Genomic DNA, 14,717 nt, shown 5'->3' with positions numbered 1-14,717 from the left:
CTCATTTTACAGAGTACTGTACTAAGTGCTCGGGAGAGTACACTATAACAAGGAACGGGCACATTCCCTACTCCCAACGAGCTTACAGTCTAGAAGGGGGGACAGACATGAATAGAAATACAGATATGGACGCAAGTGCCCGTGGGGCCGGGAGGGGGTTGTGAATGAAGGGAGTGGTTGAAGAGGAAAGGAAGGCTTAGTTAGGGAAGGCCTTTTGAGGAGATCATCATCAATCATATTTATTGAGCGCTTACTGTGTGCAGAGCACTGTACTAAGCGCTTGGGAAGTACAAGTTGGCAACATATAGAGACAGTCCCTACCCAACAGTGGGCTCACAGTCTAAAAGATGTGCTTTCAGTAAGAATTTGAAGCAGAGGAGAGTCGTCGACTAGGAGGAGGAAGAGTTCCCCAGTCCAGAGGCAGGATGTGGGCCAGTGGTTGGTGGTGAGATAGACAGAATCGTTGAGGGGTGGGTAAAGACAACCTGATTACCTTGTACCTACCCCAGTGCTTAGAACAGTGTTTGGCACATAGTAAGCGCTTAACAAATACCACAGTTATTGCTATTATTAGTATAATTATTATTATCGCAGAGCACTGTTCTAAAGTGCTTGAGATAGTGCAGTACAAGAGAGTTGGGAGACAGCGAGCCTGCCCACAACAAACTCACAGCTTAAGGTACGATAGCATTTCCCCCCTCGGTGTCAGTAGAATGCTCTCCGTTCAGTCAGTCGATGGTAGCTATTGAGCGCTTGCTATGTGCAGAGCACTGTACTGATCGCTCGAGAGAGTACAGTACAACAGAGTTGGCGGACAGTGTCCCTGCCCACAGTGAGCTGACGGTCCGTCCCGAGTTTTATCGTTCCTCATGAATCTGCCGGGCGTAATGGGGGCTCTCTCTCCCGGTGAGCAGGGCGTGTTCAGGAACTTCGACGATGCCTTCTTGCCCGTCCTGAAGCCCCACTTAGAACGCCTGGTGGCCGACTCGCACGAGAGCACCCAGCGGTGCGTAGCCGAAATCATAGCCGGCCTCATCCGAGGCTCCAAGCACTGGACGTTTGAAAAGGTGAGCCCCGGCCCTCCAGGTTCTGCCTGCTCCAACATCCCAAAGCGCGAACCCTGCAGATGGAGGAAATGTCCTTCCCGCTGCACGGGGAAGCTGTTGAACGTGGGTCCTTTCCTCACCGCCCCGTCTGATCCTTCTAAAACTCCCCAGGGCCAGGATTGGAGGCACTTGATGGGTTCCCTAAAATGGGCACGAAATAACCGGCAAGTTCTGCCTTCTCACATGAGGCTGTTTGGCGACCCCAGATTCAGTCAAAAGTCAACCAAGTTTCAAGTTCCCATAGTCAAAAACCAGGCAGTTTGTTCACGTGATTAACAGCGTATTAATCTAAGGAGCACGTCACATGACGGCGGAGGTGGGGAGAGGTTATGAGGGGGCCTAGTTGTAGCGAGGGCAGAAGACAAGCGGTTACTTCAGTTTTGACCCCTGTGTTTTCGTCGAGTAGGTGGAGCAGCTTTGGAAACTTCTGTGTCCGCTGCTTCGGACGGCGCTGAGCAACATCACGGTGGAAACCTACAACGACTGGGGAACGTGCATCGCGACTTCCTGCGTAAGTCCTCCCAGTTAACTTTCCTGGGTTTCGCCTCCGAGGTCACGGCTGCCGGACCCGGAAACGTCTCCCTATCTCCTTTTGAGAAAGGCGGGCCCCACGAGAGCTCTGAACCAACAGCTCTGAGCCTGGTCTGACGGGGGGAGAATATTTACATGGCGTCAGACGAATCTCCTATTTTTTAAAGTCTCATCTGAGAGACGTAAATATGGCCCAAACAAGTCTCCTAGGTAGAAAATGGAAAATTCGGTTACGTTTCATTCATTCAGTTGCATTTGTTGAGCGCTTATTGTATACAAAGCACTGTACTAAGCGCTTGGGGGAGTACAGTATAACAGCAGATATATTCCAGCTCACCACGAGCTCATGATCTAGAGGGGAAGACGTTGCACCTCAAATTTTCAAGTTTCCGAAATGATTTTGAGTTTCGTGCAGTATGGAGCCTTTTCCAACGACCGATGTTAAAATGCAGTTTCTGAAATGCTCTGGTTTTGAGAAAACCAAAGGTGCTATTTTTGAAACCTTTAGAGCCTTGATATTAGATTAGAGTTACTTTAAAACTCAGTCATATTTGTGGAGCACTTAGTGTGCATAGGAAGTACTTCATCAATCGTATTTATTAAGCGCTTACTATGTGCAGAGCACTGTACTTAGCGCTTGGGAAGTACAAGTTGGCAACATATAGAGACAGTCCCTGCCCAACAGTGGGCTCACAGTCTAAGAGACTTGGGAGAGTATAATATAACAGAGTTATATATAATGTAACAGAGTTGATGGAAACGTTCTACCCCTACAGTGAGCTTTCTAACCTGTAAGGTCATTGCAGGCAGGGAACGTGTTTACCCACTCTGTTGTGTTGTACTCTCCCAAGTGTCCAGTACAGTGGTCTGCACATAGAGCTCAGTAAATACCACTGACCGATTAAAGATGTTAAAAAAAAACAAGCTACCAGACGTAGTGGGATGATGGGAGTTGGTCTGGGTCTTCTAACATTTCCTAGGGTGGAACTTGCTTCCCCACCCCTTGCAACGAGGGTCCGACCGACCGACCTCTAGTTCAGCCTCGTGTAATTGTTTTGGAAATTGAAGAGTCGCAGTAGAGACAGGTGGGCAGATGGTGAGCTCCTCGACGGCGGGGCTGGTATCTTCTAATTCTGTTGCTCTCTCCCAGGAGCTTAGTACAGTCCTTTGCAGCCAGACGCTCGGTTGATAACTACTAATTAATCCTGGACACCTCCTCGGGGGTGGTTTCTGCACTTTGGCTTGGGGTTACGGAAGCAGGAGGTGGAAGGGGGCTTATTCTAGGTGCTTCACCAGCTCTGTGCTGGGCGACGTCAGGAGTCAGACACCAGAGAGCAGTTTAAGTGGGCGTTGTCTGTGGGGGGAGGCGTCACTTTGAGTTACGCACCTGCCCTTGAGCAGGGATGGCGATCCACAGATAAGTCACGGGCCTGTGGGCCTTCCGGAGGGGTGGGCCCTGCTTCCCCATCTAGACTGTGAGCTCACTGTGGGCAGGGAACGTATCTGTCTGTTGTTGTGTTGTGCTCTCCCAAGCGCTTGTTAACAGTGCTGTGCACACCGTAAGCACTCGATAAATGCGATTGAATGAATGAATAAAGGTCTGACTCACCCCAAAGAGCTACCGCAGGCCCTCTGGGGCCTGTTTCTACTGACAGCTGTCTTCTCAATCCAGGAAAGCAGAGATCCTCGCAAACTTCACTGGCTCTTTGAATTACTGTTGGAGTCTCCGCTGAGTGGCGAAGGAGGGTCCTTTGTCGATGCCTGGTAAGCAGAACTGTTCCAGAGGAAATTGGAAACGCTCTTTCGTGTCTGACTTAATGGTGAGGCAAGGATGGGCTAGTCAGTTCACTGGTTTAGAAAGCCTGCTGTAATCAGGATTCAGGAATAACTGGCCTGGAAGTCAGAGGACATGGGTTCCTCTGTTTGACCTTGGGCAGGTCACTTCTCTGTGCCTCAGTGACCTCATCTGTAAAATAAGGATTAGGACTGTGAGCCCCCTGAGGGACACGGACTATATCCATTTGGAGCTGAGAGCGATGTACAGAATCTCGAACGAAACCTGAGTAAAAACCGATTCTCCATGATCTGTGAAGATCGGGAACAAGGAGAGCATCCACGGACATTCCCAAGGAGTGAGGGATGGGGAGTGTGTGAGGAATGGAAATCCACAAGCGTTCCCGAGGAACGGAGTCTCGAGGACAGCGTGAGTGATGGAAATCGACAGACGTTCCCAAGGAATGGGGAACAGGGAGAGCATTAGTGGAAATCCACAGACATTCCCAAAACCCAGTTTCCCAAACCTTTTCCCCTGAGCCGACCACCAATTAATTCCATTTGGACCTTTCCAGTATCTGTTAGCTCAACCTTCTGGTGGAGGTGCTATGGAGTCCCCAAAAGGCCGAAGGTAAGCAGCCAGGGTTAGAAAAGGCAAAAAGAAACTGGATTTCCACTCTGAATATTCCCAGTGGAACCCGCCTGAATGGCTGGGGTTTTCTGGTTAAAGAACTAGAAGGGAACATCTGTAGCGGTTTGCATTACGAGGAGCGGTTGTTGCTATCAATCAGTCAATCAATCAGTCAATCGTATTTATTGAGCGCTTACTATGTGCAGAGCACTGTACTAAGCGCTTGGGAAGTACAAATTGGCAACACATAGAGACAGTCCCTACCCAACAGTGGGCTCACAGTCTAAAAGGGGGAGACAGAGAACAAAACCAAACATACCAACAAAATAAAATAAATAGGATAGAAATGTACAAGTAAAATAAATAAATAAATAGAGTAATAAATATGTGCAACCATATATACATATATACAGGTGCTGTGGGGAAGGGAAGGAGGTAAGATGGGGGGATGGAGAAGGGGACGAGGGGGAGAGGAAGGAAGGGGCTCAGTCTGGGAAGGCCTCCTGGAGGAGGTGAGCTCTCAGCAGGGCCTTGAAGGGAGGAAGAGAGCTAGCTTGGCGGAGGGGCAGAGGGATTGGGGGCATTCCAGGCCCGGGGGATGACGTGGGCCGGGGGTCGATGGCGGGACAGGCGAGAACGAGGTACAGTGAGGAGATTAGCGGTGGAGGAGCGGAGGGTGCGGGCTGGGCTGGAGAAGGAGAGAAGGAAGGTGAGGTAGGAGGGGGCGAGGGGATGGACAGCCTTGAAGCCCAGGGTGAGGAGTTTCTGCCTGATGCGCAGATTGATCGGTAGCCATTGGAGGTTTTTGAGGAGGGGAGTAATATGCCCAGAGCGTTTCTGGACAAAGATAATCCGGGCAGCAGCATGAAGTATGGATTGAAGTGGAGAGAGACACGAGGATGGGAGATCAGAGAGAAGGCTGGTGCAGTAGTCCAGACGGGATAGGATGAGAGCTTGAATGAGCAGGGTAGCGGTTTGGATGGAGAGGAAAGTTCGTCACTCGTCCATGTCTGTCCGGCGTACGCTTTATTTTCCAGCCGACTCTACGTGCTCCAAGGTGGTCTCGCCCAGCAAGAGTGGAGGGTCCCAGAGCTGCTGCACAGATTACTGAAGTACCTGGAACCCAAACTCACCCAGGTCTACAAAAACGTGCGAGAAAGGATAGGGAGGTGAGCGCATCTCTTCCCACCCAGGGGCCGGGAGGCGGAGGAAGAAGCTTAAACCTTTCAGGGGTCTGTTGATGCCTCCCGCTTTAAAAAACAAACAAAAAAGACCCCCACGTTTTTGAGAAATGTAGTCGGATGGCTGATTTCATTCACCTGACTTATTGAGGGCGGTTCCTCAGTTGTTTCTTTTGAAAAGCCAGGAGGAAATATTGGGGTAGTTACCGCTAGGCTTAATGGAAACCCGATGACAACAATCTTCCTCCCAGAGATAATCAACCGTGTGTAAATCCTCTCCCGAATGAATTCTCCCCCGTCAGTGGGAGAGGGCTTCTCTCCCCCTTTTAGACTGTGAGCCCACTGTTGGGTAGGGACTGTCTCTATATGTTGCCAACTTGTACTTCCCAAGCGCTTAGTACAGTGCTCTGCACACAGGAAGCGCTCAATAAATACGATTGATTGATTTGGTCGATCGGTCTGTCTGTTCCCTAGCTGATGAAGGGTGCTGCCGAAATCAGTCAGTCAGTGGTATTCATTGAGCGCTTAGTGGGTACAGAGCACTGTTCTAAATGCTCGGGAGAGTACAGTTCAACAGCAGTGGTACGCATAGTCCCTGCCCAAGAGGGGCTTACAATGTGTAGGAAGGAACATGGAGGCATAAGAACAGAACCCATGTGGAACAAGGACCGTGTCCAAACCAGTTTGCTCGTATCCACCCCAGCGCTTAGTACAGTGCCTGGCACATAGTAAGCGCTTAACAAATACCGTAATTATTATTTGAGAAGCAGCATGGCTTAGTGGTTAGAGCTGACTGTGGCATACGTCTGCTGCGAGTCCTTGGACAAAGTCACTTCACTTCTCTGGACCTCAGTTACCTCATCTGTAAAATGGGGATTAAGGGCGTGAGCCCCGTGTGGGGTAGGGACTGCGTCCAACCTGACTGCCTTGTGTTTACCCCAGTGCTTGGCACATAGTAAGCGCTTAACATCATCATCATCATCAGTCGTATTTATTGAGCGCTTACTATGTGCAGAGCACTGTACTAAGCGCTTGGGAAGTACAAATTGGCAACGTATAGAGACAGTCCCTACCCAACAGTGGGCTCACAGTCTAAAAGGGGGAGACAGAGAACAAAACCAAGCATACTAACAAAATAAAATAAATAGAATAGATATGTACAAGTAAACAAGTACCACAGTTATTATTACAGTGCCTGACACATAGTAAGCGCTTAACAAATACCACATCTATTATTGTCAGTATTATTATTATTATTATTAAAAAGACATCTTGGGTACGGCCGATGATGCCCTAGTTCATTCATTCATTCAGTCGTATTTATTGAGCGCTTACTGTATGCAGAGCACTGTACTAAGAGCTTGGGAAGTACAAGCTTGCAACATATAGAGACGGCCCCTACCCAACTGCGGGCTCAGAGCCGCATCGGGAAGGTGGAGATTCAGAGACTGCCCGTCCCCGGGTCGCGACGTCTCTCGAAGTTTGCCCGAGAATCGGAGCCTTCTAATATCCTTTCTTCCGCTCTTGGCTACTTTCCCTTCCAGCGTGTTGACCTACATATTCATGATTGACGTTTCCTTGCCCAACACGGCCCCCACCGAGTCCCCTCGGGTCCCCGAGTTCACCGCCCGGGTCTTGGCGAGATTAAAACCTCTCCTGGAGATCGACGAGGAAATTCAGAACCACGTCATGGAAGAGAACGGAGTCGGGGAACAAGACGAAAGAACTCAGGGCATCAAGCTCTTGAAAACGAGTGAGTCACTCGGCTTCGTCGGGGACGGAGCTTGTCGGATAAACGGGGATGCTTTGGCCTCAAGTCGTTGAACCCGGTAAAAAGGCATTAACGTCTCAGGTGCATTTGGGTTTGGACTTTAGTCACCCGTCTGTCCCTGAGATAGCTTGGCGTTCAACTGGCCGGAGATGAACCTCTCGTGGCCCTTCCCAAGTCGAGTATTCAGGGAGTCTGTAGAAGGCAGATGCCCACCGTTGCAGGGAAGGCGATGAACCGGGTCCAGTCGGGAAGTAGAGGATGTCGATTTTGTTTGGCGGCATGGGAGAGATTTAGAAATTAGGCGCCAGAAGTCCCAAGCGCAGCTATATCTTTCGCGACACGGAAGCAGCGTGACTCAGTGGAAAGAGCCCGGGCTTTGGAGTCAGAGGTCATGGGTTCAAACTCCGGCTCCACCAATTGTCAGCTGTGTGACTTTGGGCAAGTCACTTAACCTCTGTGCTTCAGTTGCCTCATCTGTAAAATAGGGATTAAGACTGTGAGCCCTCCGTGGGACAACCTGATCACCTTGTAACCTCCCCAGCGCTTAGAACAGTGCTTTGCACATAGTAAGCGCTTAATAAACGGCATCATTATTATTACTATTATTATTATTATCTCTGGTTAGAGGGGAACCACATTGTAGGAACTGTTGATTCGATGGGGATTATCGGGTGGTGCTTTGAAGACCCCCGCCCCCTGATGATGTTTCTCATACAAATTCCTATATTATCGTCCTGTCCGCCAGTAGCAGAACGCTTCCCCTCCCACCCCCATTGCAGTTCTACTGATATAATACTGTAAATTCGTAAAAGCATACAACACCGTACAACCCAGGGAGGCCGAGGCAGAAGCTGGGAAGCGGAGCAGCTCAGCTCCTCCACCGACTCCAGTCAGCCGGTGGCGTTTGTTACTGGGTGCTTATGGGCGTCCGACTGTGTCCTCCTACCCCAATCCTCCTTGCTGCCAAACTATGTGCTCCGTCGTACCCAGAAGGGACTGGTGTTGTGGGAAGTGGGTGCCCCAGTTCTCCCACCGTGGCATTCTCACCCAGATGGTATCCCGGAAGCCCGCGTTCTAGCAGAACTGACCGTAGATGTTAAAGAATAGATGCAGCCAATGACCCCGCCGTGGGCTCCAGCTTAATTTTATCACAAGTGGGCAGTTTCGACCTTGCTGGGGAGAAGGGCAGGCCTGGGGAATGTGGGAGAGGTTTTCTTCCAATATCCCCGCCAGGCTAGTGTCATGCAGTCAGAGGTCATGGGTTCAAATCCCAGCTCTGCCAATTGTCAGCTGTGTGACTTTGGGCAAGTCACTTCCCTTCTCTCTACCTCAGTTCCCTCATCTGGAAAATGTGGATTAAGACTGTGAGCCCCCCGTGGGACAACCTTATCACCGTGTAACCTCCCCAGTGCTTAGAACAGTGCTTTGCACATAGTAAGCGCTTAATAAATGCCATCATTATTATGAATGAGCGAAAGGGCTCCTGCCCGGAAGAGGCCCTCGTGGGGGGGTTCCTGGGGAGGGGGGCTTCAGGAGGGTGGGCTCTCCGGCCCCGTCTCTCAGAGTGTCCATCCTGTCGCATTTCCCAACAGTCTTGAAGTGGCTGATGGCCAGCGCGGGACGGTCCTTCTCCACGGCCGTCGCAGAGCAGCTCCAGCTTCTCCCTCTGTTTTTCAAGGTAAGGGGCCAGGACGTTTCGGGAGAGCCGTGGGGCTTGAATGGCGGGCAGGGGGGTGGCAGGGTCGGAGAAATCAATCAATCGTATTTATTGGGCGCTTACTGTGTGCAGAGCACTGTAGTAAGTGCTTGGGAAGTACAAGTTGGCAACATATAGAGACAGTCCCTACCCAACAGTGGGCTCACAGTCTAAAAGGGGGAGAGAGAGAGCAAAACCAAACATACTAATAAAATAAAATGAATAGAATAGATATGTACAAGTAAAATAAATAAATAGAGTAATAAGTATGTACATACATATATACAGGTGCTGTGGGGAAGGGAAGGAGGTAAGATGGGGAGGATGGAAAGGGGGACGAAGGGGAGAGGAAGGAAGGGGCTCAGTCTGGGAAGGCCTCCTGGAGGAGGTGAGCTCTCAGTAGGGTCTACTGAGGCGCGGGGAGGGTGGGATGGGGGCCCCGACTGCCACGTGGGGTTTGGCCACCCTAACGCAAGCAGACTGTAGTGGTCGTGGCAAGTAAAATTCGACAAGGAGGACTGAGGCGGAATGCTGAGCGTAAGAAAGGTTAAATTTGGAGGACGACCGTCAGCGGTGGTTCTCCAGTTGGAGGTGATGGCTAACGACAGGTCCGCCCTCCAATCCCCCCGCCCCGCGGCTTGGAGGCCGGCTGAAACCTCCCACGACGTCACCCTCAACATCGGAGACATCCAAGCACACACCAAATAGATACAAATGGAGGCAGCAAGAGAAGACACTGCAGGATACTGAGGGCTAATACGAGTGGGGTCAGGATAGGCATGTAGGTGTAAATGAGCACGTTGACATATGCTTATGTCCCCACCCATAGCTCTTGTGTATAAGTGTTCAGGGTAGGTTGTTGAGCACTTACCACGTGGCAGGTACTGTACCAAGCTCTGGGATAGATCCAAGCAAATCAGATCGGACACAATCCCCATCCCAAATGAAGGAACTGAGACCCAGAGAAGTGAAGCAACTTGCCCACGGTCACACAGCAGACGTGTGGCGGAGCCGGGATTAGGGCCCAGGTCCTCTGACTTCCCAGGGCCGTTGTCGGATTGCCATGACCCAGGCACGCGGGATTTCTTCTTCAATCATAATTTTGGTACTTGCTTAGCGCTTTCTATGTGCCAAGCACTGTTCTAAGCTCTGGGGTAGATGCAAGGTAATCAGGTTGGACACAGCCCCTGTCTCACAGTCGTAATCTCCATTTTACAGCCGATGTAACCGAGGCCCACAGAAGTGAAGTGATTTGTCCACGGTCACAGAGCAGACACGTGGCAGGAGCCAGCATTAGAACCCAGGTCCTTCTGATTCCCAGACCTGTGCTCTATTCATTCATTCATGCATTCAATCGTATTTATTGAGCACTTACTGTGTGCAGAGCACCGTACTAAGCGCTTGGGAAGTACAAGTTGGCAACATATAGAGACGGTCCCTACCCAACGATGGGCTCACAGTCTATCCATTATGCCGCGCCGTTCCTCTGCTTGACCGAGAAACGCGGAGTCCTAAAGAGCCTCAGAGCGTTTTCCTTCCACGGGGTGGAAAAGCAGCTTATTTGGGCAGAAGGCACCCGGAAGGACAAGCGAGCTCTTCTGGGTCCATATCATGCTTATAACAGACTCGACGCCAGTGCAGTTTTCATAACATCCCCCATCTCCAGCTGACGGCCCTAGCATTACCACACAAAGGCAGGGAACGTGTCTGTTGATTCGGCTGTATTGTCCTCTCCCAAACGCTTAGTACAGCGCGCTCGATAAATACCACCGACAGGGAAGGTTTATTTCAAGAGAAATCGGCGCGAGTACGCCGGGGCCCCCTTCAGCGAGAGTATTCCTTAACTCCAGCTTTGGCTCGTGTTTGCTTCTTAGATTGCCCCGGTGGAGAACGACAACAGCTACGATGAACTTAAAAGAGATGCGAAGGTGTGCCTGTCCCTCATGTCTCAGGGTTTGCTGTATCCTCAGCAAGTGCCTTTGGTGCTTCAGGTGCTTAAACAAGTAAGTGGTGGCTGGTCTGAACCTCTGTGAGAGCTGGGGGTCCTATCCTATCCTGTTTCCTGCTCTGAGGCAAAGCGGTGCCTCCGTTTTTGTCCGGGGGGGTCAAGACAGAGGCTTACATTTTCACCTTGAGGCTGGCCGCTCTTGTGGTCAGAAATAAGATGGATGGCCAGAGACACAAACCTGCGTTCTTTCCCAGTTCTGTCACTGACTTAGTCCACAGTGGACAAGAAACAGAAGTAAAATGGGCAGATTTTCTGGCTCATTTTTTTTTGGTTGGGCGGGGGGGGCCTGCTCACTTTGATTCTCCCCTCCTTTCCCCTCCCCACCCTCAAGAACTGGTATCACCTGTTCGGAGCCGGGATCAGAACGAGCGTCATCTGCCTCCCCAGGCCCACGCTCTTTCCACTAGGCCACCCTGCTTCCAGCCTTTGGACCTCATTTAGATCCGGGAAGCGCATAGCTCCATTCGGCTCTGGTCGGGTCCCCGCCCTCCTCTCCGTGGCCGTGCCTCCCGGAGAATCGGGAGACGCAACGTGAAGAAGGAAAGACCCCACTTCCTCCATCGTCCGTTGCTCAAAGCCCCTCGGCCCACGCCGTGTTGTCCGTGCCCCTCTCCCTGTTCTACGATGAGGGGGCAGGGGCACCCCGAGGGACGCAGAGGTGGCGGATTTGCATCCAGGGGACACAGGCCGAGCAGAAACCCCTCGTCTCCTCTCCCGTCCTGCCCCCGCCGACGTGGCAGAGCCAGGCGGGATCCCGCCTCCGCCTCTCCCCGACATTGCGCCGGCTTCCCCTTCCTTCACAGACAGCAAGGAGCGGTTCCTGGCACGCTCGCTACACGGTGCTCACCTACCTCCAGACCATGGTGTTCTACAATCTCTTCATCTTCCTCAACAACGAAGAAGCCGTCAAAAACATCAGGTGGCTGGTTATAAACCTTCTGGAAGACGAACAGCTCGAGGTAATAAAAAAAAAAAAGGAACCGAAGCAACCGGACCGAAAGGTCAATCAATCAATTGTATTTATTGAGCACTTACTGTGTGCAGAGCACTGTACTAAGCGCTTGGGAAGTACAAGTTGGCAACATATAGAGACAGTCCCTACCCAACAGTGGGCTCACAGTCTAGAAGGGGGAGGGCCATCCCGAGTTTGCTCTGGGACGGGGGTGGCTGGTTGCTGAGATCCAAAACGCTGCCGGGGGGAAATGCCGGGCCAGTTCTGAGTGCGAAGAGTGCCCAAAGTGACACCTTTTTGGACAGGCCCTGTTTCTAGGTGTTCCTTGCTGCAGGGGAAGACCTTGACAGGCCCGCCAGTGGATGTCCTCATTTGTTTTTGTTGGTTTTAATGCTGTGTGTCAGGTACTCTACTAAGCACTGGGGTAGATACAAGATAATCAGGTCGGACACAGTCCCTAAGCCACAGGGCTCGCAGTCTTAATCCCCATTTTACAGATGAGGAATTTGTGCATTTAGCTTTAATTCTGTTTGTTCTGACGACTTGACACCTGTCCACATGTTTTGTTGTCTGTCAACCCCTTCTAGACTGTGAGCCCGTTGTTGGGTAGGGACCGTCTCTACATGTTGCCAACTTGTACTCCCCAAGCGCTTAGTACAGTGCTCTGCACACTTTAAGTGCTTAATAAATACGATCGAGTGAATGGTACCATCGTGGGCCAGGGTCGGGGATGATTCGGGGCCTCGCTTGTGCCTGGACAGTGATGGGCACTGAGTCCCACTCTGGAGCCGTGCCCCTCGAGTGGCCCGTGACCCAGAGTGGGGGACCGCGGGCTAATAATAATAATGATGATGGTATTTGTTAAGCCCTTACTATGTGTCAAGCGCCCTTCTAAACACTGGGGTAGATTCAAGATAATCAGGTTGGACACAGTCCCCATCCCACCTGGGGCTCACACTCTTAATCCTGCTCACCGTCTTAATCCCCATTTTAAAAATGAGGTTACTGAGGCCCAGAGAAGTGAAGTGACTTGCCCAAGGTCCCACGGCTGACAAGTAGGGGAGCCGGGATTAGAATCCAGAGCCTTCTTACTCCCATGCCCGGGCTCTAGCCACTAAACCACCGCTGTGAGCCCCTTCCTTCCTCTCCCCCTCGTCCCCCTCTCCATCCCCCCCATCCTACCTCCTTCCCTTCCCCACAGCACCTGTATATATGTATATATGTTTGTACATATTTATTACTCTTTATTTATTTTACTTGTACATATCTATTCTATTTATTTTATTTTGTTAGTATGTTTGGTTTTGTTCTCTATCTCCCCCTTTTAGACTGTGAGCCCACTGTTGGGTAGGGACTGTCTCTATATGTTGCCAAATTGTACTTCCCAAGTGCTTAGCACAGTGCTGTGCACACAGTAAGCGCTCAATAAATACGATTGATGATGATGATGCCAGCAAAGGCAGTTCAGGCTTGCCACCCCTACTAATGAAGCCGACCCTGTTGGCATAATGAGCTGTTGAAATGCAAACGGAGAGCCGGCGTTAGGCTTCATTATCATCATCATCATCATCAATCGTATTTACCGAGCGCTTACTATGTGCAGAGCACTGTACTAAGCGCTTGGGAAGTACAAATTGGCAACATACAGAGACAGTCCCTACCCAACAGTGGGCTCACAGTCTAAAAGGGGGAGACAGAGAACAAAACCAAACATACTAACAAAATAAATTATGACAGCCCCCAGCACCTTTGAGGAGAGGAGCCTTAGAACAGCATGTTCCAAGGGGGCAATTTCCATCCCGTTAACATCGTACAGCCCAAGTGGGAGCCCCTTGCCTCTGATCTCGCGGTCGGTCGGCGGAAGCCTGACACGTTTGAGGGCGTTTGAGGGGCTCATGGGGCGTTAATCCTTCCAACGCCCCCTCACCCCGAGATAAATGAAAATATTTCAGGTGGAGTTGGGCAGTTTAATAACAGAGGGGCCTGTGGAACTTGTAAGAAACAGGAGCGGCGAGTACGGTCGGGCGGCTGGGACGGGACTGTTGATTTGAGGAGAAGGCTAGTAGGAAATAAGGTTCAATTATTTAGACTGTGAGCCCACTGTTGGGTAGGGACTGTCTCTATATGTTGCCAATTTGTACTTCCCAAGCGCTTAGCACAGTGCTCTGCACATAGTAAGCGCTCAATAAATACGATTGATGATGATGATTCAATGGGAATGGGGGAATTATTGGCCCAGCCTGGGGTCTTGAGGACCCGTTTTCCCAGATTTCTGTTGGATACAGCCCTCTAGACTGTAAGCTCATTACGAGCAGGGAACGTGCCTGCTAATTTCCCTCCCAAGTGCTTAGAAACGGTGCCCTGCACAGTGGTCAGCACTCAATTCCGTCGATTGGTACAGCAAAGCCAGTAGGCGGGGGCTCTGGAAAGTGCGTTGAAATCACGGCGTCAGCCCCATGTACACATGCTGTTCATTCAGTGGGATTTATTGAGCGCTTACCGTGTGCAGAGCGCTGAGCTCAGCACTTGGGAGAGTACGGCATCGCAGTGAGAAGACACGCTGCCTGCCAACAACAAGCGTACAGTCTAGAGGGGGAGACCGACATCGGTATCAGTTGAGAAGCAGCTTGGCTCAGTGGAAGGAGCCCGGGCTTTGGAGTCAGAGGTCATGGGTTCGAATCCCAGCTCCGTCACATGTCTGCTGTGTGACCTTGGGCAAGTCACTTAACTTCTCTGAGCCTGTTACCTCATCTGTAAAATGGGGATTAAAGACTGTGAGCCCCACATGGGACAACCTGATCACCTTGTACCCCCCCCCCAGCGCTTAGAACAGTTCTTTGCACATAGTAAGCGCTTAACAAATGCCATTATTATTATTATTATTATCATCAGTATAACCTGCTTAACCTGTATCTACCTCAGCGCTTAGAACAGTGCTTGGCACACAGTAAGCGCTTAACAAGTACCCTAATAATACCCTAATAATACCCTAATAATAATAATCAGTATCAGTTGAGAAGCGGCTTGGCTCAGTGGAAAGAGCCCGGGCTTTGGAGTCAGAGGTCATG

The 14,717-nt window shown here is 50.9% G+C and overlaps 1 protein-coding gene across 1 annotated transcript in view; it reads left to right on the top strand.

Annotated features, from left to right (window-relative positions):
* Nucleotides 1–14,717, top strand: part of PSME4 (proteasome activator subunit 4) — a 129,059-nt gene that overhangs the window by 95,534 nt on the left and 18,808 nt on the right. Inside the window, exons 36-43 of the mRNA XM_038750814.1 lie at nt 915–1,067; nt 1,513–1,617; nt 3,310–3,401; nt 5,079–5,210; nt 6,767–6,975; nt 8,586–8,671; nt 10,564–10,692; nt 11,501–11,656. Of these exons, the coding sequence (XP_038606742.1) occupies nt 915–1,067; nt 1,513–1,617; nt 3,310–3,401; nt 5,079–5,210; nt 6,767–6,975; nt 8,586–8,671; nt 10,564–10,692; nt 11,501–11,656 (1,062 nt within the window). The remainder of the gene's footprint in view (nt 1–914; nt 1,068–1,512; nt 1,618–3,309; nt 3,402–5,078; nt 5,211–6,766; nt 6,976–8,585; nt 8,672–10,563; nt 10,693–11,500; nt 11,657–14,717) is intronic.

Source organism: Tachyglossus aculeatus, chromosome 9 (genome assembly GCF_015852505.1).
Source record: "Tachyglossus aculeatus isolate mTacAcu1 chromosome 9, mTacAcu1.pri, whole genome shotgun sequence".
In the NCBI taxonomy this organism is placed as follows: Eukaryota; Metazoa; Chordata; class Mammalia; order Monotremata; family Tachyglossidae; genus Tachyglossus; species Tachyglossus aculeatus.
The sequence above is the reverse complement of the archived record's forward strand: the minus strand, read 5'-3'. Positions and strand labels throughout refer to the sequence as shown.